We start from the raw sequence: 26,310 nt of genomic DNA on the forward strand, positions 1-26,310 counted from the left end.
TTAGCTGCAAACATTACAGAAAAAAACTTTTGAGGTCAGGTGAGATGGACAACACCTCAGTGCTGGGGAGGGAGCTCTGCCTGAAATCCAGGCTGCTTTAAAGGACAATCTTATAGCTCAAAGAGTCATTATTGCAGGTGGGACCCCTGATGCCATTTCATATTTGTTTTCCTACATGTCTTCCTAATTCCACTGAGTGATAATTGCTCTCAGCTCAGCCAGAAAGCAGCTCTTAAATGGATGTAATAATTCAGGCTGAGCTGAGAGAATTTGAAGCGGCGCCAGATTCTAGAATTTAGGACGCTCTGATTTGTGGAGAATTCCTCACAAAAAATATTACACATGTACAGTTTTGCTGGATGAGTGCTCAATTCTGTGGAAATCCCATTTAAAATTACCTCAGGAATGGCCTGAAGAGGAGGGTGAGGTCAGAAATTCGGTCATGATCCTTGAGCAGCCAGGTCTGTGTTAAACGCTTCTTTTAGATGTTGTGGTAGCACATAAGAGCTCTGGATCACATCTTCATTTTCCACTATATTTCAAGTCTTGAAAAAATTATAAAAGTTTTCAGATTAATTTGAGTAAGTTCAGTTCTCCCCTCACTGAATTTGAGAAGAATGATCCTCAACAGCTTTTTCTTGAGTTTTTTGGAGCTGCTTGAATCCATGCTTTGGTGACAGTTTCAAAGCCATGATGAGGTATATTAATGAGAAAATCCACATACTTGTAGAGTTCTTTATATATATATACATATATTTTTTTTTTAATGGTGAGGGCCCCAGACAAAAATAGGAAAAGTCAATGGATGACACCTGTGGATTTTCCTGCACTGTGGAGTGCAAAGCCCTGATGTTCTGACTGTGGCAAATGTTTTCATTCCCTTGAGCAGTAGATGTACATTTTGGATGTCTTTTCTTCTTGTTGATATTGATTTATGTTTGGTTTGGTTTATTTTGTTAGGATTTTTTTTTTTTCCGTTTGCTTTGGAAGAAGTCACTTTAATACTGAATTAATATTAATTGCCAATTAGTAAAGGGAGTTATTTAGAATGTGTTTTGTCAAGCACAATTCCTATCAGCCTGTGGAGGTCTTAATCTTGCATAAATAAGCCAAGAAGCTGTATTTACAGCAGACATTCCAAAATAAATGCTGTATCATAGCATGAATTTACAACACCTGTACTTGTGATTAAGATAACTTCATAATTACAGACACACATCCCTGAAATTCACCACCATAAAACAGTTCTGTGAGGGGGAAGATGCAAACCCCAAAGCAAGCTGGCAAAAATTAGAATGGATTAAACCAGTCTGATTGAAATGTCTGGTGCACAATCATAAAATCCTGTCCACAAGTTTGAAGCCTCGTCAAAACCTCATTAGCTTTAATGAGACTTATAATATGCATTCTAGGAGACAGATTGTAGGGTTGAGGCTCAAATTAATACAGAGTTGTTGCATGACAACTTACTAATAACATTAATCTTACCACAACCTGTTCTGACAGAGTTTTTTATGAAGAAGACGAGATTCACTTTTTTTTTTTCCTTTCTTTTTTTTTCTTTTTCTCCCCAATTGGAGGAATTTTTTTTTGCCATACACCTGATTGCCTAGGAGTCAGATTAACTGCTGGGGGCTTGTGTTTTATCTGTGTCTGTCTGTCCAAATTACATTCTCTTAAATAGATTCAAATAGCAATTGTGATATTATAATTTTCCCCTCAGAAACTCTTGTAATATTTGCTGGATAATTATAAAGTCTGCATAATCAATCCCAAGAGGTCCTCTGTAGATTTAGAGGGAAATCAAATATGGGCCCTATAAAGATCATCTTTATAAGATTTAGAAGTCAGGATGTGATCAACAATCACTTTTTCCTTTGAGTTTTGTTTTGGCAAATTTTGAAACCTCTGGCTCAAAAGGAGAAGTAATAACTTGAGTAACCAGCCAGTACAGCTGTAAATTATTTAATTTTATTTAAACTTCTTTTTTATTATTTATTCTCCTCACCCCATCTGTTTTTCTGAACATTGGCTAAATGTTGAGGCATTCTTGGATCTGAAGAGAGAAGTTTCGTTCTGTTAATATATTTTGCTTTTTTCCTCCCTTCTCTATGCAGTTTCAGTAATATATTTGTATTGCATATTTCATGGGACCTCTAAATTAAAAAAAAAAAAATTATTGTACAAAAAAAAAAGTAATTGTTTTATTTTTGTAAAGTAATTAATAAGAAGAAAGCACCCAGGAAGGAGTCTCTGTTGTGCCTGTCATTCTTGCTGTTTACTATGACTGATGCTGTATAACATCCCTTCAATCTGTTGTTCAATGGGGATGGATGAGCTGTTAGATAAATTATAGTTGTGAACTTGATTCTTTATTTTACTCTGTGGGCCTTAGTAAATATAACAAGGAAGTTTCAGAATTATTTTCTGTCTCTGCAAAAAAAAAGAAAGAAAAAAAATACTTTTTTAATTTTGAGTGTTTGGGTTGGGTTTTTTCCTGCCCCTTTGGTTCATGGCTGCTGTCTCACTGCTGCTTTTTTCTGTGTTTAATTAGCACCAGAAAAGTTCAGTCCCCACTTAATACATTGTACATCACCAGTGTTTCTGGCAAAATCTGGAATTGCAATTGCACGGTATTGTCTACCTCAAAGCTTTTGAGAAATCATAAAATGTTTCACATCATGACCCAAGCTTGAGTCAGCTCATGACTCAGTTTGTGTGCTCTTCTCACTTTGAAAAGCAGTATTTTGAAAAACTCTTGGCTTTCTTTAATGTCTTTATTCTGTTTAGGACCATCTCTCTCCTCCAAATTCATGTATCAGCTATAAATTTAATGTTCTAAAGATGACTTCCAGACCTGAGAGGTACACTCAATTCCCTGCTGGTGCTGAGGTGTTTAAAGAAAGCACTGAAACCTCTAAAATTTGGGACAAACATTTCAGTTGATGCTGTGTGGGAGGACAGTGAATAGCCACAGCAAATTTCACTGTCTGCCTGACAAAGAACTGAGTCATAGCTGTATTTTAAAATTTTGGCAAAGTTTGGAAATTGCCTTGTTTGTTTGTTTAATAATTGCATTTTATTATGCTGTGGCTTGAGTGTGATGGGATTTTTGTGGGTTTTTTTTCATCCAATTGCACCAATTTCCAATTCTTTAAAACAAGACCATCCTAATGTGTTTGCCTAAGAAGGTCTGATTAAGACAGGCTCACCCAAAAACCTATGTTAAATTAATGTTAATGCAAATGCTGCTAGTGGTTGGATGATGTGCAGGAAAAGGGAAAAAAACCAAAAACAACAACAAAAAACAAACAAACAAACAAAAAAAACAACAACCAAAAAACCACAAAAACAAAAACAAAAAACCAAAATCCCCAACAAACGAACAAACAACTCCCCCCCAAAAAAAACACAAAACAAAACAAAAAAAAAACCAACAACAACAAAAAAAAAACAACCCAAAAAAACCCAACAACAAAACAACAATTATCATATAATATATGATAATTTTGTCACTTAGAAGAATATCTTGGGTAAATGTACTGACAAGAAAAGGATACAACACTTTATTCCTAACTCTCTCTCAGGCTGGGTAGCACTGGGTTATTATTGAAAGAGCTGGGATTTTTGCATTAGTAGTCCACATGCTTTGTCTGTGATAAATTATCAGAAAGAATCAATCACACGCAGCACATTCAATTATTATTTCTTTGTCCATCCCTGCTTGTCTCTTCAAAAAATACAATTAAAAAAAAGAAAATAAGAACCAGATCCTGTGAAAAAACTAAATAGCTAAAGAGTTCTATACCTCTAGCCACCAAACACACTTGGGTGTTCTGTGCAGAGTTTCATGGATTAAGAGCCCATAAGCAGCATTTTGAATAACTTAAAAATATAGTTAATGCTGTGCTTTCATCTTGTAGATCAGGCTCTCATGGCAACCCTGCAGAGTTATGAATTTCATCATAAATGACCACAATTCATCATATTAATCATATTTCATCATAAATTACCCTGATTGTTCATTATTTCAGCTGTAGCTTATATGTTTTTTGGATTTCACTGAAGATGCAATTACTTACAGAAAGTCACTTGTCAACTCTCATTGTATTAATGATAAATTAAATTTCAGACTCATTGCAGTGATTTGTTTTTACTCAGGCTACTCTTCGCAGGATTAAAATTTTAAGAAAACAAAGAACTTGAAAGTTTCTGTAGCCTGAATCAAAGCCAGATGCTGGCATCCTGAAGGGCCTTATTTGTGTGGCTTAGACATAAGGCCAATATTTCTGCATTCTCTGGAGCCACATAAATATTTAGATACTATTACACTACTTAATTATGTCTCGCAGTGATGCAGTTTCTTGTGAAATACAGACATTTTATTAATTCAAATGGAAAGCCAGGTAGATTTCTTGAAAATGTAACTAGTAATGTATTTATTTTGTACAATTAAATATATACAGATTTACATTGTATAAATGCAGTCTATTTACAATGCAATTAAATTTTGCTACCTATGAGAATTCATATTCTTTACATACCAACGGTGTTTTCAATTTAATCAATTTTTAGCAAGATCATCTAACTAAAATTTTTTATCACAGCAAGAGTGAACTAGTGACAACACCAACACAAGTTTTACAGTGAGACATTGTGGTTTTGTTTTTTTATTTTTTTTTTTCCAACCACAAAATGAAGTAATGGTAATTTAATGTCAAAATTTAAGGGAGAAAGCCTCTTTTCCAAATCATTTCCATGTGGAACTTTATGCTGACTGTGTATGAGGTATATTGAGCAACACTGAACTGAAAACTGAATTAATATTATATTTATGCTGTGTTGTAGCAACGTTCATACCCTTGCCAGTACAGGATCCCAAAACAAGCTGCCATTCACTCATAATGAATTCTCCCACCTGCTAGCTTCATTTTTTTTTTTTTGGAATAATTCTCATTGACCTTTTAAAGGAACAGAACAACAAGATCCGATTGCCAAAAGCAAGTAATTTTGGAATCTATCCCTAATTACTGCCCAGATAATCCCTTTTGATTTTTGCCATTGAGAGGGTGATAATGACAGCAAACCTGTTGGGTGCCTGAAAATACACTGGTATTCAGAGCCTGGCTTATCTGATATTATCTTTTACTGCCTTCTGCTTATTTTTCCTCTCTCCCCTTTTTAATTTCTGTGTGCTTGAAGAAAAATTGAAATTTGAGATATGACTAGAGATGAAAGAGACGTGTTATGGGTGGAAGTGATGCTGTTGGCTCATGGCATGAGATATATGAAGGGATTATTCAAATAATACTTTTCCTTAGTATTTTTTAATACTTTTTTTAATACTTTTTAAATTTTTTAATACTTTTCCTAAGTATTGTTTAATACTTAGGAAAAATACTTTAATGTTCTGGTTGGCAAGTGTTTTTGGATGGAGTGAAAAAAAGATGGTGACTTATTTGCAATAAATATGTGCTTAGTTACACTGCTGAGCATCTCATTTTATCTGTAAGTCTGAAGAGAATGAGTTCAATGATTTTCCTCACACCACATTTATTCCTGTGTAAACACCTTCTGATGACCTTGATGGGATTTTTAACTTTTTATTTTTATATAGAAATAGTAAAAAATCAAGATATGGGTGAGTGTAGACAGTGCATGTGTCTTTATGCATTCTGAAACAAACAAAATAAGGATTTGTACTGCACACGGAAAAGGAGTTCTCGAGTTTTTCATAATAGAATAAATATCATATCAATTAAACTTATTTAAATCAAGCTTTTAGCCTGTAGGTGTGCAATCAGAGGATCACTAACCTGTCAGTGGTGAATCCCCATATTTTTGTTATTTTTTAATCCCTTTGGCCCTGAAGTAGAAAGTAACAACAGACCTTAAAGTCTACCATGTATAATTAACACTTCCCGCATGTGGTGGTAATAGTGACAATTTTCTTTTGCCATTTTGGCATAAAAATGTGTCCCATGGGATTACATTACATTACATTACTGAAATAAAGTCTCACAGGAGCATCCTTATTAAAAAACAAGTTTCAAGAGAGCCTTGCAAACTCTGTAGTCAGTTTTTAGCCTCATAAATAAGTAATAAAAACACAAGCATTGGCATCTCAATGCATTTCATGTTTAAAAACTAAAATTATTATGACTTCTTCCTTTTCTTTTTATCCTGCTAATCACAAAATTCCAGGAAACCCCTGGAGGAGGAGATGTTATTTCACACTTACTACTTTTTGCTGTGACAATGAGAAGTGGCAGCATTTCTTGCACTGCACGGTGTTCCTCTGGTGGCTTGAAACTTGTGATTTTCTTTTTTTTTTTTCCATTTCTTCTGATCTAGAAATTCTGTCTGTGGAGGGCCAGGCAGCAGCAGACACAGGATCAGCCACTGCTCTGCTGGTGTTTTCCACAGGAGAGTTTTTTGGTGTCATTTATCACGTAATTAAGTGGAATATATCATTGCCTATTTACTATGTGGGGGCCTGTAGATTAATGGTGGCCTGGAACTCTCCCTGAAAAGGGGAAAAAGGCCAGGAATTCAAAGCAGAAAGTCTCTGTTGGAAGCTCCAGCATTGTGGAAGAGGATGGCCAGGCAGCACGGTTGGTGTTTGATTCAAGTTGGAGTTTTTACATCAGGTTAGACACGTAATGAACATTCCAAATCCACTTCACAAAAATGCAGGGAGACAGTGATGTGTGCTGTGTCCAGGAGGCACAATTCCTTCCTGTGGTTCCCATCTGGACTGCAGGCAGCTAGGAGAACAAGGAGAAGAGCAGGACACAGGGAGAGAGATGGGAAAATGGATGTGCTCCCTCCAGAGAGGAACAGAGACGCTCTAAATTCAGCGACATCATAAATTACCAACCCCGTAATATTGCTCACCCATTTGTTACTCACTATTTTTGGGTTTGTAAGCTGGAGTTCAGAATGCAGACCAACTTAACATCAGAAAAAACATTTCAGGTAGACAACCTGCTTTCTACCTGGCAGGAGGGTGCAGCCAGGTGGGTGTCACAAGCAAACAGGGACAGGAGCAGAGGGAACGGCCTCAGGGCAGGCTCAGGGTGGAACCAGCAGGAATTTCCCCATGGAAAGGGAGCTCAGGCCTTGGAAGTGCCCAGGGAGGGTTGGATCCCCATCCCTGGAGGTGTCCCAGCAATTCCTGGATGCTCTCTGGGCTGGGGACAAGGTGGGATCAGGCACATTTCAGCCATCCAAGATCCGTGATGTCTTTTCCAACCTAAATGATTCTGTGAAACATGTTAGCCACATGGACATCTCAAGGTGATCTTGACAGATTCTGACAGTTTTTTTTTATTTAAAAATACGAAGTGAAGTGAAGGAGGGGAGGGAGAGGAGCAGTGTGACACAATTCCTGCACCCAAACAGCCGCAGAAGACATGGGCATTAGCTAAACATCTTGAAAATTATAATTAGTACCACATTTCTGAAGGATTAGGAATCTCAGAATTAAAATCAGCCACGTGTACACAGAAGTGATTTGATTTGGGAGCACCTGTGAACCTGGTTTCCATTTAATTTGATGTTCAAGACTGGGAGCCCAAAACCTGCAAGATTCTCAGTGCAGGTGACTGTTTTGTCTTTCAAGTGCCCCTTTGATGTCCATGGCAAAAATTGCACTTCAAGTCAGGTAAATTCTGAAATTGTGAGGCTTCTCATGCAGCAGATCTAGAATTGGGATTTCACATTTAGGAATCACTTTTGTGGCCACTCCTCAGCTGATTGTCAAAGGCATCTAAAATTGTTAGTGTCCTTTCTCAAATGCTGAACTGCAGACTTTCTATGAGCAATATCACAAACAGCATTCTTTAAATAACCATCTAAAATAATACTTGTTTTTGTTTGGATGTAGGTGGCGTTTTTTATTGGGATTTTTAAAAGTTTTCTGTGAATTCTTAGCAATTGACAAGATGCCTCTTTTCCTGCTTGGATTCTGGCAGGGCAGTAATCCATATCAAAGTCCTCTGGCGTGCAGGAGAATGGAAATGGTAGAACTGGCTTTTAGGTCTTAATTCTGACAGGGATTGTATTTTCCCTTTAGCAAAAAAAAAAAAAAAAAAAAACAAACCTAGAAAACACAAAAAAATGCAAACCAATAAAAAAAAAAACCACACACAAAAAAAAAACCCCACACACCAAAAAAAAAAAAAACCAACAAAAACAAATAAAAGCAAAGCAAAACAAAAACCCTGCAAAAAAACAAACCAAAAAACAAAAGCAGCCAACCCAACAAAACAAAACAAAAATCCCCTAACAAAAGCAAGCAAAAACAAAAACTAAACCAAAAAAACAAACGGTAAAACAAGCACAAAACATAACATACAAAAAACAAAAGAAAGGAAAAAACACCAACAAAATAAGCCAAAAACATCCACAAAAGCCCCCCAGCAAAACCTAACAAAGGAAACAACACAGAACAACAAAGCAAAATTTAAACTTAAAATTTAAACTTAAAATTTAAACTTAAATTTAAAAATTTTAAATTTAAATCCACTGAGTGGCCTAATATCTCCACAGAACTATAGGAAAAAAATCAGTCACCATCGCTTTAACGAAAAAGTTTCACTTTCCCAGGAGGAAATGAGACCACATATAAGGGTTGATCTCCTTTCTTCATGGCTACTGAGATCTTTTGGGTTTGTTCTGCCCTGAGAAATGCTCTGCTCAGATTCTCTGCTGTAGTCTGCCACTGAAAATACGAATATTTGATACTTTTGCTTCTCTTTTATGCTCACCTGGAACTTTGACCTACGTGGCAACAGTGAGGTGCAGGCAAAAAACAAAACAAACACATGCACAAAAATACCCTAAACCCTCAAGCTAACAGAAAATATCTAGGCTTTTGCCAAATTTGTTCAGTGAGATAAAAAAACACTTTCATTAGCTTAATATACTGCTAGTAGAGGAATGTGGCCATTGTCAGTCACTTCTCCTTCATTATAAAAGCAGCAAGAACTGGGGGTGGAATCATGCAATTATTAACAGTGATTTTTGGTGATTTTTGATATCTAGAGAATCTGTGCCACCACTCACTTTTGTTTGTTTTTGTTTTTTTTATTTGTACTTGTTTTGGGGTTTTTTGTTTGTTTTTGTTAAGGTTTATTACATAGAGTCAGGCGTAATCCAATCACAAACTCTACTGCTTAATTTTTGAATTTTTTTTCTTGGCAGAGGTGGGTGAAATCACTTATCTTTGGTATACTAGAAGTACACCAACTCTTGGGCAATATTTGAATATTTTAGACAGGCTGGTGGGGCAGTAAAATTTAAGGACTAAGCAGTAGAATTGTTAGATAAATCACCTATGGGGACTCACTGATGGGACTCAGTTTTGCTGGGATTTTTTGTAGTTTTGCAGGGGTTTTTTTGTGCTTTTGGGTTTTTTTTTTTTGTTGTTGTTGTTGTTGGGTTTGCTTTTGGGTTTTTTTGTTTTGTTTTTGGGATGGCCATAACCAGAGGTGTGTTTGCTGGTTGCACACAAAATTTTTATTAGTCTGTGTTTGGTTCTCTTTACTCTGATTGGAGTTGCAGCAGGAGCAGCAAAAAAAAAAAACCTACAAAAGAACCAACACCAAAAAACCCAATGCTTCCCAAAAAAATCCAAAACCACCCTGAAACCCTTAAAACAACAACAACAAAAAAGTAAAACCAAAACAACCGAACAAAAACCCACAACAAACAAACTGACAAACAAAAAACCCACACCAAAATCAATACTCTTTGGACCTGATTTATTAGAAAGGATCTGATTTCTTTAGGACCAGGTATCAGATGGATTAATAAAGGAGTGAATGGCTGTGAAGAAGTACTGATAATTTTGCTGTTAAAAAGAGAAGCAATTAAAGACCCCTGGAAATAAAAGTTCATGGAACTTACATCTCATGCTGCCGAATAGATTAGCATTTCCAGAAATTCTTACAACTGTAATCTCCAACCAGTGATTTTGAAGATAAATACAGAGGTCTCTAGCAGTGATAAATGCAATGCTTTTCATGGTTTTGTTTACTCTATGTACTTTGATCCCGGTTTTTAATCTATTTTCATGCTAATATTTTTTATCTGGGAAGACCCGTTGTCTTCATTTCACTCATGACAATGAAACTTACTAAATTTACTTCATGTTTAAGTTTTATTTATTCATTTGTAGCATTCTTCAATAGCGCTGTAGTGGAGGGCAATAGTGCCTGGCTTTGATCTGAAATGACTCAGGATGGTTTCTATTGTGATGCCTTGTAGATTGCTTTCAATAGTTGAGCTTTTCAGACAGTGTTGTCAGCCTTCCTTGGCAGCTGCTGAAAGGAAAATATTCATATCACATTGTCTTCCTTTCAGCCACCTACCAGGGTAGGTGAATAAGGAAGAAACAGGTTGAAAAATGAAGAAATAGTTGTTTGAGCTGACTTATGTTGAACTTTATAAAATATACTGGTACTTCAATTGCAGCTTTCATAACAGAAATAATCTTATTTCTGAATAACATAGGAGGAGAATTCAGCAAATACCTTTGTCCAGTGTAATAAATGTCTGCTTCCTTTTAGGCTTTTTTTTTTTTTATTGTACAACAAAAGCAGAGGATAATTTTTTTTTATTGATTTCTCCAAATTGTCTTGCATGCTTCTTGCATATTTGGATTCCAGCAAGACTAGAAGGAGACATTTACAGCAATTTCTGGGTTAGTAACCTGGCATTCTGAAACTCCACTGAGACATAATTGATATGCCACTAGAATACACTAAAGGACTCGAGTGTTTCTGGATGCTTCTTAAAAATAATAGCTTTAAACTGCATGGCAAGAAAGCTGTAGCAGGTAAGTAATGAGGGGAAAATCATAAAAGGCTGTACACAAATGGAAAGACAAAGACTACTAACCGAGGCTGAAATAAAAAATAAAAAAGAAAAACACACACACAAAAAAAAAAAGTCTGGCTACAAAGTAAAAAACTAATCAGAAACATATGAGAAGTAGAAAATGTGGTTTAAATGCTGGATTGAAAATGAGACAGGAAATTGGAGGAAAGGATAGGAGGAATACTATGAGGACATTAAAGCCCAATAAATTGTCTTAAAAAATTGTGGTTCAGTTAATGGATAAAAAACAATTCAGATACTGCTGCTGTTGACAATATCGAGCTGGATCAACACCTTGGAGTTAAAGGATTTAATTTGGGGTGGCAGCAGCGTGGGGCAGGTACCCTTTGGATTTAAATGGATTCTGCTGGTCCCTTTGGAAGCTGTTGTGTAACAGCTCATGGCTCTGCCCCAGAGCTCTGATCCAGCTCCCTGGAAGAGTTTTGTTTTGCTTCCAGCTTTGCTGGGAGATTTTTTGGCCCTTTAACCTGCAGAAGTGCCAAGTGCTGTGCAAAAAGTGCTTTTATCATCCAGGATGTTCACTCCTCATTTTTGAGGCAGCTCAACCTGGGGCAGCTGTGGCTGTGCCCTGGAGCCCAACATAACATCTTTTGGGGCAAAAAAACTGAATTTAGGGCGAGGGTGATGTCCTAACCCTACAGTGGTGACTAACTGTGGGAGTAACTGCCTCATGGTCTGGGACAGCTCACTGGAAAATGAATTTTCAGAGAGTTAGTTTGAGGTCAAGATATCAAAGCAAGGAAATGGCAGCAATTAAAATGTTTGTAGATCCCAGCAATACAGTGCTCAGACAATAATTTGACTTTGGGAAAGGGAGGAATCAGCATCTATTAAAATATAAATAAATAAACAACCAACCAACCAACCAAATATATACATATATACATATATATATATACACATATATATATATACATATATATACATATATATATAACACTGTGTATATATATATATATATATATATATATATATATATTTATATTAAAAAACCACTGTTTTATATATATATAAAACACTGTACTTCTGTACTCCAAAAATAAAAAGTTCCACTGGCAAACACATAACTGCAACATACAAAAAAAAAAAAAAAAAGGTGATTCCTTTAATGAGGCTCACAAATAGAGAGGAAAAAAAGAATTTCCTAATGAGCCTGTGGGTTGTGTCTAATACCTTTGTTTGAGAAGAAATACGTTGAAATTCAGACTGGATTTTTATAATCTATTTATCAGTCACTGTAATTGTGACCTCTTTGTCAAGATCAGGCTGCAGCAACATATTTGTGCACTCACAACAACTCTTTTATATGTTCTGTTGGTGAATAATGAGGCTTCTCTAATCACCTGGTTCTGCTGTAACTGCTGTGTTTTTTGTTGCTGGCATAAATTGCTGTGCAGCAATGGCAAAAGATAAAAAATTACACTTGTAAGTGTAGGATGGGAGCTGAACTGGTGTGTATTTTGTGTTTTGGGTGAAGGGAGAAAGAAAACTGAATGAAGTTAATTCTATCAACACATTTAAAAATAAGCTGAAGAACAAGAAGAAGTAGGAGACTGGTGGTAATTACAGAAGTATATAAGGAGAACACACATATTCCACTGGTCTGGTGCTAATCCCACACAAATCCGTATAAAGACTTTGTTCTGAATCTGAAAAACCCCACAGTCCTCTGTTGTGACATCCCATGTTCACAGATGTGGAAAGTGGAAAGGGATCAGTAAGGACTGATGTACATTTATAACTTTATTTGTACCCATCAAATTGTAATCACCTTCATCCCCTTTTTCCTGTAAACTGGATGAATAAATGAATTCATTTTGTTATTTTTATTTTAATAGCTTAAATTTATTTGTGAATATGTATTCATAACATTAATTTTTCTCACTTCCTTCTTAGTATTTTTCCTTCCCTTTGGGATTTACTCTATCCTTAGTCCTATGTTTTAAAAATAAATACACTGCATGCAGATACAAGACTGTGTTAAGGGTCAAAGAAGACCAATTGCATTTCAAACATGAAATGATGTAGGCACCCTGTCCTAATTAACAGGGTTTATATTGCATTGCACTGCTTTACAACCCCACCACATTACCTGGATGTAGTTAATAAAGCAAAGCTGCAGGAAAAAAAAAACACACAAAAACAAATAAAAACATAGAGACCAGTTAGATAAATCTTGTGCTTTATCACCACTGCTAAGCCAGAGTGGGAGACCAGGTTTGTTTCCAGGTCTGGGATGTACCTGGGATGCTGAAGGGCAGGATAATGACTTGGTCTGTGAGCAGAAGCAGTTACCATGCACTTCATTCCTCTGCATTTTGGTTGTCTTGTGATGCCAGAGAAGAAACTGATTAGTTTAGGTGCTTTTGTCTGTGTCCAAAAGCTGAAAGAGAGTGTTTGTCTGGCTCAGGACTCCAGGATCTATATGTACTGTTATTAAAATAGCAATTAACTCCCTGTTACGACAGAGCATTGTAAAAGCATCACATTCTTGGTCACTCCAATTGTGAACATCTGTAATTTACTCTTTTCTGTCTGACTTCTTCCTTTTTCATCCTTTCTCAATGACTGTTCCCAGCTCTTAATTTTCAAATGTTGCTCCATAGAAGCAGTGATGCTTTCCAAGCGGCTTTTTTAAAGCTTGCTTTACAATGTACAGCAGGTAATAAAAATAAATTAAAAACCACTGCCAAGAATACAGTTTGTTTGTGCAGTGTGGCCATTCTGAGATGCTGTTTTGGCATATATAAACTGTTTCCTTAATATTCTTGTAAACTACCGTGTAAAAAAGTGGATGTAACAGTGCGAGGCAGCGCCTGCAACGTGAGAGCAACAAATGAATTTATCACTGCCCAGCCTTTACCTTGGCTAAATCTGTGTCTGTCTGTCCCAATCTGTCCCAGTCTGTCTGTCCCAGTCTGTCCCAGTCTGTCCCAGTCTGTCTGTCCCTGTCTGTCTGTCCCAGCATGTCCCAGTCTGTCCCAGTCTGTCCCAGTCTGTCCCAGTCTGTCTGTCCCAGTGTGTCCCTGTCTGTCCCAGTCTGTCTGTCCCAGTTTGTCCCAGTATGTCCCAGTCTGTCTGTCCCTGTCTGTCTGTCCCAGCATGTCCCAGTCTGTCCCAGTCTGTCCCAGTCTGTCCCAGTCTGTCTGTCCCAGTGTGTCCCTGTCTGTCCCAGTCTGTCTGTCCCAGTTTGTCCCAGTATGTCCCAGTCTGTCTGTCCCAGTCTGTCCCAGTCTGTCTGTCCCAGTCTGTCCCAGTTTGTCCCAGTCTGTCCCAGTCTGTCCCAGTCTGTCCCAGTCTGTCCCTGTCAGTCTGTCCCAGTCTGTCCCAGTCTGTCCCAGTCTGTCCCAATCTGAGAGTTTCGTATTTCATTCTGTTTGTGGACAAGCTGGAAAAAATGAGGTAAAAATTGCATTTGTCCTTTCCAGAGGCTCTTAGCAAAAATGACCTAGAGGATTTTCATCATTCAAACACAGAGCTTACATGGTACTGCCAGCTGCATTGTCCAAAACAAACAGAATCAGTTCTTTATTGCAGCTGATAGCTGTAATGCCCTTATATTTCATATCACACAAGAGGCTCGTGTCTGCAGTGCCTAATTGATATTCTGAATGTGATCAGTAACTTCACCTTCCTGTACAATCAGAAAGAAAATTATGAAAACTGGCACTTCTGTTGTATCACATTAGGTGACGTGTCTTTTTTGACAGTGGCAGGGCTTCCATGGCAAAAAAACCTAAAAATCCATGAGACCAAAAAATGTGTGAAATGAATGCAGTAAGACTTGTTAACTGTGATGATGAAAAGGTACGGAATATTTTGCTTTATCCTCTTTATGCATAGGATTTGGTGTAACAAAAGAGGGCATTATGGATGGTGCCCATGTAGGAAAGCTTGTTCAGGGCTGGCATGTGGGTTGAAATCATCATCTGGAGTTCTTGTGGGTTTTGAAAGTGAATCCCTGGTTTCCTCCACTCCTTTTACTCCTGCCTGCAGACTGATTTTGGTGGGGAAAATCTGAATTCAAGTGGGGGTTCTCATTCTGAACCAACACCCAAGGAGCACCTTGGGTCACATGGAGGGAAGTGATTAAACCTGAAGCAAAATCCACAATCTTCATATAGTGTAAATATGAAAACCATCATCATTTCAATAGTTTTGGCATCTCTTGTAAGAAAATGTTGCCAAATAAGGTGTTTAGGAGTGGATATCCAAAAATAGAAGTAACTAGAAATCAGTGTATACTTTTCAAAGTGTAATGAGAATATGCTTAGAACTTATATTCTACAGTACTTCATTTTGGTGGAGATAGAAGGGTATAATGAAGTGTAATCAGAGTTTAAAAACTGTTAATGATGACTTTTTAATTGCACAACTTTCAAATTTGGATTTGCTTAGGATGGGAAAAGATAAATTCACCAGTGCTGAGATTAAAGATTGCCTAGCAACCAGAGAATGAGTATATCTAATGTAGGGAAAACAAAGGAAGAACAAACCACTTTCATTTCCATATATATAAAGTATGTATAAATATAAAAATGTGGAAATAAATATATGTGTATGCACAAACATAGACATACACCCTAGTTATTCCAAATTTCCAACTTGAAATGCTGTGGATCATAAAAAAAAGAAAAGTGGAGAGGCAAAAACAAGATCTAAGATGTGGATGAAAATTGGGCATTTTCACTTAAAAGTGATAAATCACAGTGAATGTTTTGGTTTTGTTTTAAATTGTCCTGCTTCACTGATGAAGTGAAAGTAGAAAATGGAAAGAAAACAGTCAAGACCAGTAAAAATATGTGTCTGAAATCCTTTAAGTCTGTAAGGACAAGAAAGAAAGAAGATGTCACCTGTCTAGAGAAGATCATAATCACTTACAACTGTTAATTTTGAAGGACTGTGCTAATGATTAAACTATGTGCATTCAATGCTCCTCTGTGGAAAATGGGATGGGCAAGAAATGTGAATATTTTATTAACTGAGACCTTTTGAGTGAACACAACGCTAAAAATCTCCTGATCAGCTTTAAAAGTAAAGGACAAGCAACTAGAAATGATATTTCTGTCATGACTTGGAATGTCTTCTGAAACTTTGAATTTAACAAAACAAATTAATGGAGAGACAGTTTAGCCTAACTGGCTGTGTTGATGGGGACCAGGGTCTCTTCATTAAAGGCATTTTTCTTCCCTCTCCCTGGTTCTGCAGGAAGCATCCCTGCTGCTGGTTGGGTGCTGGGGGTGGTGTCACCCGTGCTGTCAGCTGAGCAGACAGGGGAATATCTCCCTTTTTTTCCTTTGATGGAACACTGTCTCGACTGAGGGCAGCTTTCCTCAAATCTGCACGGCAGCCTGTGCATGAAAAGATTTCCCTCAAGTTGTAAAAATATTCAGAGCCGTGTTATATAACCACGTCCCCCCTTTAATCGTTTTTGATCCGTTTTTTACTAATGAAGATGTGAAATGACAGGAATAGTTCATATTCTTTTTCCCTGCAGAGCCTGTTGGCATAGAAATGAACTCTCTGTAACCTATAGAAGAGAGAAGAGTTTACTTTTTAAGCTGTTTTCTGTTTCTACTTGTGTTTCATATTGTCAAACATCAGATGTTTAAAAGGTCTATAACACAGCAGGCTGAAGTGCAGTGACCTGCTGCTCTTTCACATTCAAATTAATAAAGTAGCTCATAGTGTAGACCTTTAGAAAGGCAAGAGATTATACTTTTTTAAGGCAGAAGGGGATTTATTATGATAGAAATTAATCTCTGCAGACATTACTTTAGGGCTTTATTCTAACTCTTGAAGTAGGGACACACTTTTACAGTATTGCACCATTGGATTAAGTCCAGACCTTAAGTCAGCACTTCATCTTCACCTGGGATTAATGTTTCAGCCCAGTCCCAGAGTGGGATTCAAATGGTAATTCTCTGATTAGAATAATCTGATTTTCTTATTGTAATGCCATCTCAGGTTTAGAGAAATCAGCTGATCCACCTCCTCAGATTACGAGACCAGAAAAGTTAAATTTAGAAAACATTTTTTACACTTGGTTTTACACAAGTTCATTGCGGCTCTCCACAACTACAAACTACAGCTTAGGTACATAGAATCTCTTGATCACAGAGGCTTTCAGAACTAACCACCTTGATTTTCATGAGATTGTGGCAGAATCATTACTTTTTTTACTCTGAGGTTTACATTCTCCTGTAGCTTTCTTGTCCAGCAAGAGGACATTCAAAATTGACAATATTGCTTCATGCATTTTCTAAAAGTATTTAGACAATGCCAGGGGTTCTCTTGCTAAAAATTTAGCTGAACCTTCTACCTGCACAGTAAGCAAATCAGCCTAGAAAAGAAGCAGAAGGAGGTAGATGAGCTATTGGTATCTAGAAACCTTATTTTTCAAATAATAAGTGAGACAATTTAATTATTCCAACTGTCTTTTTTACCTTAGGAGAAACAAATTATCTGCCTCGCCATTAAATCTGAAGAAACGGCTTACAAATTTCTTAAAAAGAACTGCAGAGCTCATCTGTTTCTATGTTCACACTTTGCATCTCTGCACAGGTGTGTCTTCAGCATGATTTATGGTTCTGCTTCAGCTGTGGAGAAATAGGTGTGAACTTGGGCACGGTGCAGATGATTCTGTAAATCAGGAAACTTATTAAAGCTCTTTTTATGAAAATTTATTTTAACATGAGAATGCTACAGGTGGCAAGTACTTTCTCAGTCTTCTCCTGGAGTTTAGGTGCTCATTTTGGCTGGTGCTTACTTTTGCTACATATATACCAGATTTCTGTTGGCTGCTCATTTTTTTGGTGCTGCTTGGAGATTTCTCTTTTGGAACAAGTTTTATTCTCATGAAAGCGAATGGCCATTATTTTTATTTCTTTTGAAAGAGCTTGTAGAATAAGCCATATTTCCTGTAGCCACATAGGAAATTGAGTACAATTATGCTGCTGCTTTAGACAGAAATGATGGCACTCCTCTTCCCATCAGTGGTGGAACCAAAAGTTGAACTTTACAACACACGCAAAAACTACCGTGTCTTCCTAAAAATCTGTGTGTCTAACATCATAAACTCATATGTCATTCTCTTTGCAGCTACAGCAAATCAGCACATTAACCTCAGTATCAGCTGCTGTGCGTTTCACTGCCTCATTATATAATGTATACTCAATGTGTTTGTATTTATATTTAATGCCCATAACATGAGAGGATAAAGAGGGTTGATTTTTTCCATGCACACTTGCTGTTTCACAGAATGTGCTCTATTTTTAAATTATAGAAGGAAACGTGGCCCAGACACCTGAGTGCTCTTTATTCAATCACTTCTATCATTACAGTTTTGAAATGTGAATCCACGGGATCTTTTTAAGGCAGGTTTCTTTCTTTATCATCATATCATTGTCTCAAGCAGATGTCTCTCAGAGCAGCAGTTCTGCCAGAAAGCCTAATAGTTATCATTCTAGGTGTTATAGTTGAGGGAAATTGTCTCCATTTCAGGCTAATGATGTTGTACATGGGGACTGGAATGCTTCTCTCAGGCCTAATTCAGAATACCTTAACTTTTGGGAGATATTTCTGCCCCAGAAACCTTTACATTAAATAGTGAATAGCTTTAAGTTGGATTAAACAATTCTTTTTCATGTTTTTTTTTTTTCTTTTTTCTTTGCAAATTAATTAGTGTATAATAAGGGCAGCTGGTCTATCTGCTTTTAGGATGAGTGCTTTGTGAAGGTTTTGGGATGGAACTTCTCCCTCTGCCCATCTCCCTCACCCTTCACGTCACAAAAGGCGTTTTTATAAACTGTGAATTTCTGTTCTTGACAAGGATTGATGGGCTAACTCTTAACATCACAGAGTGATGCATTATTTATACACACAAGGGTTGGGCTCCTTCTTTCAGGCTGTCCTCTGCTGTCATGCAAAGAATTAAACTCCTCAGTCACGAATCACACGATGTTTCATTTCTATGGGGTTTTATGGGATCAAAAATATGTTATATCAATGTTTAAAGTTCAGCAAAGAGTAGGTGTACAACTTCTACCCAACTCCCCACCACTGCCTGCTTCTGGAAAGGAGAAATAGTTGCATATTCAGTATTTTATTGAAAAGCACGTGGCTTAAAAAATAGTTACGTCAACATGTGGAAAAGAGCATGATTGGACTTGCAGAAAAGTTTTTCTCTGGGGTTTTAATGAAAAAGATTTAGTTTAATTGGCTGAGTTATTCATTATGGACAAAAACCAACACATTCCTTAAAGAAAAAAATCCTAGGTTTTATTAGAAAGCAAATATATCAGCATTTTATTTGTGTTTTGCTGTATAATTTGGAGAATTAGGGAAGGTTCTTAATTAAAATTCTAATTTTGAGTTTGCATGGGTCTCTTTGATTTTATTCTTTTTGTCATGCTTTTTTTTTTTATTCTTAGCCAATCAAGGTTTCCAAAGAGAGGATGGACCATTTACTCAAGAACTAATTTCACTTCAAAATGTTAAAAAATGAAAAATGAGCAGAAAAATAATCATAATTTTAAAAATCTCATAGATTTAGGACTCTTTGATACTAAATCAAGTATCAAAGGTTTATGTACTGTCCTCAGACAATTTTACACTTGAGAGGTCATGTAAAGAGAAGCACAAGGTTAGTCAGACACAGGAAAGACAAACATGAAATATTGTTTTTATTGGACACTGAATCTTACTGGAATTCTTTCAGAATATCTTAATAAAAGTACAATAGTAATTGCTCTTTAGATTTTTTTTTCTTATTAATAATTGAATTTCTCCTGGACTGTTTGTTTAATTTGCAGAAATTTGTAAAATTACAGAGTCTGTTACACAAACAGCATATTGCCAATCACCATGGAAAGCCATCAGCAACAGAGCAGACTCCTGCAGGATTTATTGTAAATTATATATTTCCTTTCTTGGATTTGTTTTACTCTTCCATTCACAAAATCTCTCAGGTTAAATTATAAGACCAGTGTTGTGTTAAATGCCATGTCACATTTTAATGGTAACAAATCCCTTTATCAGTTGTGTTAAGACAAAATGCACCCATAAAATCTTTTCTTACTTATAACAGAGCCTTCAGAATCAAATTCTGCTCATCAAACCCAGTGGAATGTATAACAAATTAGATTTCAATATTTCAGCATGAACATCCTCTCAAGAGGCACAAAATGTAGATTGAGGAAGATTTTGTTGATTCAAAGGTGATGTTTATTTTGTTCAGCGCCATTTCACAGACAATAAGCTATAAATAACAGAGATAACATTTGACATGATTTTTGATAATTTAAGTTTCAACATCTTCACAGCCTGGTACTGCCTCTTAAGTAGAATTGTTCAGTTTCTCATTTTTCTTACTGCATCATGTTTGATTTTGTACTATGATATAATTTAACCATTGTTGTTTACAGAAGGACTTTTTCTCTTTAGTCCTTGTTAACATTCTATGAATCATGCAAGACAGGCTGGTTTTTGTTTGGCTTTTTGTTTCTTTCTTTGTTTTTGGCTTCATTTGTGTTTTTGTTTTGTTGGTTTTTGTTGTATTTTTTGGTTGGGTTTTTTTTTTGTTTGTTTGCTTTGTTTGTTGCTTTTTGGTTTGCTTTGCTTTGCTTTTTTGGTTGGAAGTTTTTGCTCCCTGTGCTTGCTTTCTTCCTTTTTTTTTTCTTTTTTTTTAACCTACTCTCTTTAGAGGTGCTCTTTATTAATTTTATTTCAGGGATTTCTGTGGCAATAATGACATTACAAAAATTACACCAGTGACTGACAGGCCAAGGTGGTGGGTCAAAAGAGCAATTAGTGCAGTTATTTCCTAAACATGGAAATAACTGGCTGTTAACAGAGGAGAACATCTGCTTTATAAGTCCCAAACTGCAGGTTGGGTCACTTTATTTCAGGCTGAAAAAGCCAATACAAATTTTCAGGCAAAATAAAAACAGGCAGTTGACTGTCCACACTTTGATCATTTCAGGAGATTTAAGTTTCTGGAAATGTAATATAAAATTGTGTTTGGATTCTGCTTGTGATTCAATATAGAATTTACAAATTCAAACAGTATTTTGTCTTTTTGCCTTTTACACCAATGGTATATTGAAATTAAATCAGAACGGCACCAAACCAGGAAATATGTAGCAAAAATATCTTCTCTCATTTTAATCAGAATATCCATGTGGATTTGCATACTAAGTGTTCCTGCTCCAGATGATATTTACTTTATTAATTTAATTAGAGGTATGGGAATACAGTTGTCAGAGAATTCATTTAATAGTAGCTGTTCTTTCTTTCACCACTAATTGCCTAATCCCCATAAAGTACTAAACAAGCATCCTTTTCTACCTCAATAATGCAACAAAAGCAGAAAATATGAAGTCTTGGCTTATTTAAATTCAGTTAGAAAATGTAATTTAGTGTTCTCAATAACTCTGCTTCTCCTTCATCTGGATAATCTTTAAGACAAAACTTAATATCAAGTACGTGACATTTCTCTGTGACATGAAGGCACCCTAAAGCTGACAAAAAATTATATAAAACTGCAAATAACCCAGCAAACTACTGCAAACTCCAGTTTTTCTGTGCAACTGATGCACAGAATTAATAAAGGCATTTCTGTGCGTCACTTATATTCCTTAACCAATATTTAGATGTAAATTCTCACACCAAGGATTAATCCATGTGTAAGACAGGTGTTGAAATCCTGAGCTGAGTTTGCACCAAAATAATCCAAAACATGCTGTAATGTCAGTATTGCTGTGAGAAACCAAATTAATTTCCCTAGATCTCTTCAATTACATGGAAAAAAAAACCTGGCAACTTTCAATTAAAAAAAACCCAATAAAATAATGTGCTTGTTTTCTAATTTTTTTTTTATCTGTAGATGCATTTATTGCAGAAATGTTTACTGTTATTTTTAAATGCTATGCTGAGCAGTAGAGAGCACAACCTGCTTTTAAATATGAAGATTGAGATAAATAAAAATGTATGTAAATATAAGATAAACTACCTGAGAAAAAGTATTGCATTGAAGTTGACCAAAGCCTAGAGGTTGTTCTTTAGGATTGCTTCTCGTTATCCCATTAGTGACAGAATTAAATCTGTAGATATCCTGAGAATCTTCAAGTTAGAAAAAGTAAGAAATTATCATTTCCTTTGTCTTTTGCAAATGGATTGAGTTTAAGACAACCACATTTTATGGGGTGGAAGATTAGGGAAAAAAACAATTATAAATACAAAACTGAATGAGCCAAAGTAATTTGAAAGGACTTAAGAGCTCATCCCTTCTTTCTGCGCTCAGTTACCAAAAAATACGACATGTTAAGAGCCTGTGGGTAATTTTTGGTGGCTTTTCTACAAAAAATTTTGTTTTCCCTGTGCCCACAGCGGACGTGTGCGACTCCAACCCCTGCCAGAACGGTGGCATCTGCCTGTCAGGGCTCAATGACAATTTCTACTCCTGCGAGTGTCCCCAGGGCTTCACGGACCCCAACTGCTCCAGCCTTGTGGAGGTTGGTAAGTGCAAATTAAATTAAATTGCTGGAATGGCTCCAGTGGCCCGTGAGCCTGTTGCTGGCCAAGCAGTGATCCTGTCCGTGGCATTCTGTGGGGGGAGGGTGATGCCTTGTGGAAGCCAGAGTAAATAAAAATAAAAAAGTATATATATTTATTGAAGGGCCTTCAGAGAGATTTTTGGCAGGCAAAGCACCCCCCAGGGGCTACACCCAAAAATGAACCGTGTGTCATGGGTTTTCACACTTTTATAAGTTTGGGGGTTAATCTAACAATTACATCTTCAGCTAATGAAGGCATTTACCCCAAGTTTCTCCCCCCAAGTCACTTTTATTTGCATTTCTGGGCCCTGAGGCACTGAGGTGTCCTTGATTGCCAGGCCTGGAGAGGAATTGCTGTGTCTGCCCAAAATGGGACAGCAGCAGCTGACACTGAATATGAAATTTAGAGTTATTCACAAAAGAATTGCAGGATTACAAATGTATGAACAACCCAGTGCATCAATGGGATCATTATGTTGATCATTATTGGGGTTTCTAACCTTATATTTGTGCCATAGGCATCTCTATAATGATTAACAGTTGAAAGTTAAGTAATTACATTGAAATGGCACCTGCAGAATGTAATGACTCAGAAAAGTCTAGCACTCCCCTTCACAAAAATGTCCATAGTGGTGACTTCAAAGTCATCAACATTTTTCAGAGATCAATTCTAGATAATTATATGCTAACGCTAAGATAATTCTTCTACATATCCTTCACCAAGTGCCCCTCAAATCATAATTTATGCTGATGTCCAGAGTAAAGACTAGTTTCTTATACAAATGAAAAGAAAAGGATCAGCACAGGAGAAAATAAGAATAACACATAGTGATCACTTGTTTGAATTTCAAAATAATAACCCATTTGGAGGCTGTAATTAATCATCAGATGAATGCATAGAGCACAAGTCAAGTGTACTGAAATTTTGTAATGTGCACTTGACTCAAAGTAAGACTAAATTTGAGTGGTAGATCCAAAACATCCAGCAGGCCAAGCCTCCATATTAAGAAAACTTAAGGAGAAAATGAGAATCTGAAGGAAAAGTAGAGGCAGGCAGCTCACTGAAAGTTAACTGAGCTCTTGTAATATCCCAAAGAAGGCACAAAAATATATCTCCTGAGCAAAAAGATGGAACTGTTATAGCTGGGCTCAACACTGCAACTGTCCTAAATCTGTGTGGTTCTCGTTTTTTAATAATTATTATTTAATTTGATAAATATGTTTCAAAAAATCTACACAGAGAGAACCAGGGATGACTGTTCTGTGGATTAAGTATGTCTCTGCCACAGGGTAAAGGGAGCAGAACTTAGCCCAGAAATAAAGGGCTGTTCTGTTCATGAGTGTTTTTTGCTCATTTCCTTTCCTGAAAATTCTGCTACTGCTGTTCTGACAGTGAATTCCAAGTGTCCATAATGCAATTTTAAGGGAATTTGGATTTAAATTGATTCATTTTAAGTTAAACTTTCTGCAAAGAAATGGAGCTAGTTCCTGTGGGAGAATGACCCACTCCAGACACCAGCTGCAATTTTTTCTGACTCTAAAATGTCATTGCAGCTGGTTGCCACCTAAAATTTGAGTTGCACAAAGAGGTGATTGCTTCCCACACAAGAAGCCAGGAGACACTGCCTCTAATCTTATTTTCCATCTCTTTCCCTATAATTTTTATCAGTGCTTGAATTTATCCTATGGATTTATGTAATTTATTTAAGCCTAGGCATGGCTTCACTTCAGGAAAATTTGGGTTTATTGTGTACTTGGCTGGCAGGAAATTGCATTGAACATGACTGGGAGGATGCCAGACACGACTGAATCTGAAGAAAAAGAAAATCATATTATGATAATTGTCACTGTAATTAGCAGATAAGCATTAATAGGGCTTTAAAAAATACACATATACTTAACTAAAATCTTCAACCACTTCAACAAAACTCAGTTTGGTAAACAAACTAAAGCATAAGTAAATAACTTGACAATCTGTGGCAATCACAACACTTACAGAAGCAGGATGTTACATTTCTAGTTTGCAATCCATGGGGAATATCTCCTGGACAACAGTGGTTAAATAAAGAACCTATTAATACTCCTGGAGTAAGTAAAATCCAGAATGTTAATTTAGTTTGTGTTGGTCTTGTTTGCTGCATGTATGGATTCAGTCTAGCCTTGTTAAAAGCTTTAAAAATAGGTTTTAAAATGATCTTTTACTTCTGTGTTATGTAACCCTGTACACGGTCAGGGTATAAGCCACTGGAAAAAAAGGTATTTCGAGAAAATAATTTGATTTTTCTTCCTATGAAAATAATGGTGATTAGTGTAAGCTGTGAGTCAATCTACTGCATTAATTCAAATACTGAAGTGTTTAAAGTAAAATAATGTTCTAAGATGTGTCCAGAGGAGCCCAGGAGTGCAAGGCCCTGAGTGATGACTTTTACCAAGAGTGTTTATTAGATGTATGATTTAAGAAGGTATGCTAGCAAAGGTTGCTCTTATATGGCTTTTTAATGAGTTTTTGCCCAAAAGCTAATCTCTTAATCCCTCATATCTCAAAAAAAGGCTTCTTGACAATTTGCTGTGTAGTTGATAGCACGAAGTTAAAAATTAGTGTTTAGGATGTCAGGAGGTACCATGTAGGAAAAAAAGAGGAGGGTGAGGGAAAAAAGCAAAGAAAACAACAGAGAGAAGAGCCTGTGCCACCCTGTCTCCCTCAAAAGGCTGCACAGAAAATTTTAAAAGCAGCTTGGTGTTTTCTGCATCCCCCTCATCAGAGACTTTGTGCAATGACAGGATGCACTGCTGAACTCGGCACCTGCTGGGAAGTAATAAATTTTTCAAGGGACATACCTTAAACAGGAGGATTTTCACAGTAAAAGACAACAGGGATTTTACTTAATCATGCATTAATGTGGGTAAAATAAAAGGCAGTCCCATTCAGAGAGTGAGTCATGAACTATGCAGAGAGGAAAAAAAAATAAAAAAGATGAATACAAGTACCCTGGAAGATCAAACATTTAGGTTCAAGTCTTCTCTAAATAGATCAACAAATACTCCAGACAGTTTGGGAGCTGTATGGATACTCAAGAATGCAACTTCCTTTATTACCTGAATAGAAATAAAATTTAAAACAACCTGATATTCATAATAATACTAATTTCAAGCTAATAATTTTAATTCATTATGTGTTTTTATAAATTCACCCATGGAAAAATATTACTTTTCTGCCATGCTTCTTTTTTTTTTTTTCTGACCGTGTAGCTTTGAGCGTGTCTAAACCAAATTTTATAAAAACGCTTGTGGAATAAATTTTATACTATAAATTGCTGTTCCCATTGTGACCCTACTCTTTTGTTAATGTCAATCCCACTTTGTTTCCTATGTGTACTTATATACCAAACTTAGTTGTGGTAAAAGATTTGAGATTAGGGGATAGAGCTGTAATATCACCCTATTTGTGCAGCCAGGTTTTTCAGTGCTCCAGCAGATTTTAAATATCTGATAAACTCGCAGAGGATAAGATAGAGACAGGCAGGAAAATGTGTGTTTTAGCTGTTTTCAGTACAGCACATCCTCCAGCGAGGTGAAAAAGTATTTGGCTAAACAGATAAAAGGTGATTATATCAAACATTCCAAATAGAAGGATGTTTTCCAAAGATAATAAGAACACTATGGTCCAAGTTAACTCTTCAGCAGACTCCTGCCAACATATATGGAACCCAATTTTAACCTAAATGGAAACAAAACAATTTTCAATTAATTAATATTGGCATTGAAATGCATTACAGGGTAGTTGGCAGATTTTCCACCTTTTAAATAACTCACAAGTAATTCTCAGCAATCATGCAAATTATCAAAATAC

The 26,310-nt window shown here is 36.4% G+C and overlaps 1 protein-coding gene across 3 annotated transcripts in view; it reads left to right on the plus strand.

Annotated features, from left to right (window-relative positions):
- The window catches only part of EDIL3 (EGF like repeats and discoidin domains 3), a 237,245-nt gene that overhangs the window by 45,369 nt on the left and 165,566 nt on the right, over window positions 1-26,310 (plus strand). For 2 of the 3 annotated variants that reach the window (XM_002189898.7, XM_030258476.4), the window contains exon 2: window positions 22,294-22,422. The exons of the other annotated variant lie outside the window; for it this stretch is intronic. In XM_002189898.7, the coding sequence (XP_002189934.2) occupies window positions 22,294-22,422 (129 nt within the window). The remainder of the gene's footprint in view (window positions 1-22,293; window positions 22,423-26,310) is intronic. 3 annotated transcript variants of the gene reach the window in all.

Source organism: Taeniopygia guttata, chromosome Z (genome assembly GCF_048771995.1).
Source record: "Taeniopygia guttata chromosome Z, bTaeGut7.mat, whole genome shotgun sequence".
NCBI lineage: Eukaryota > Metazoa > Chordata > Aves > Passeriformes > Estrildidae > Taeniopygia > Taeniopygia guttata.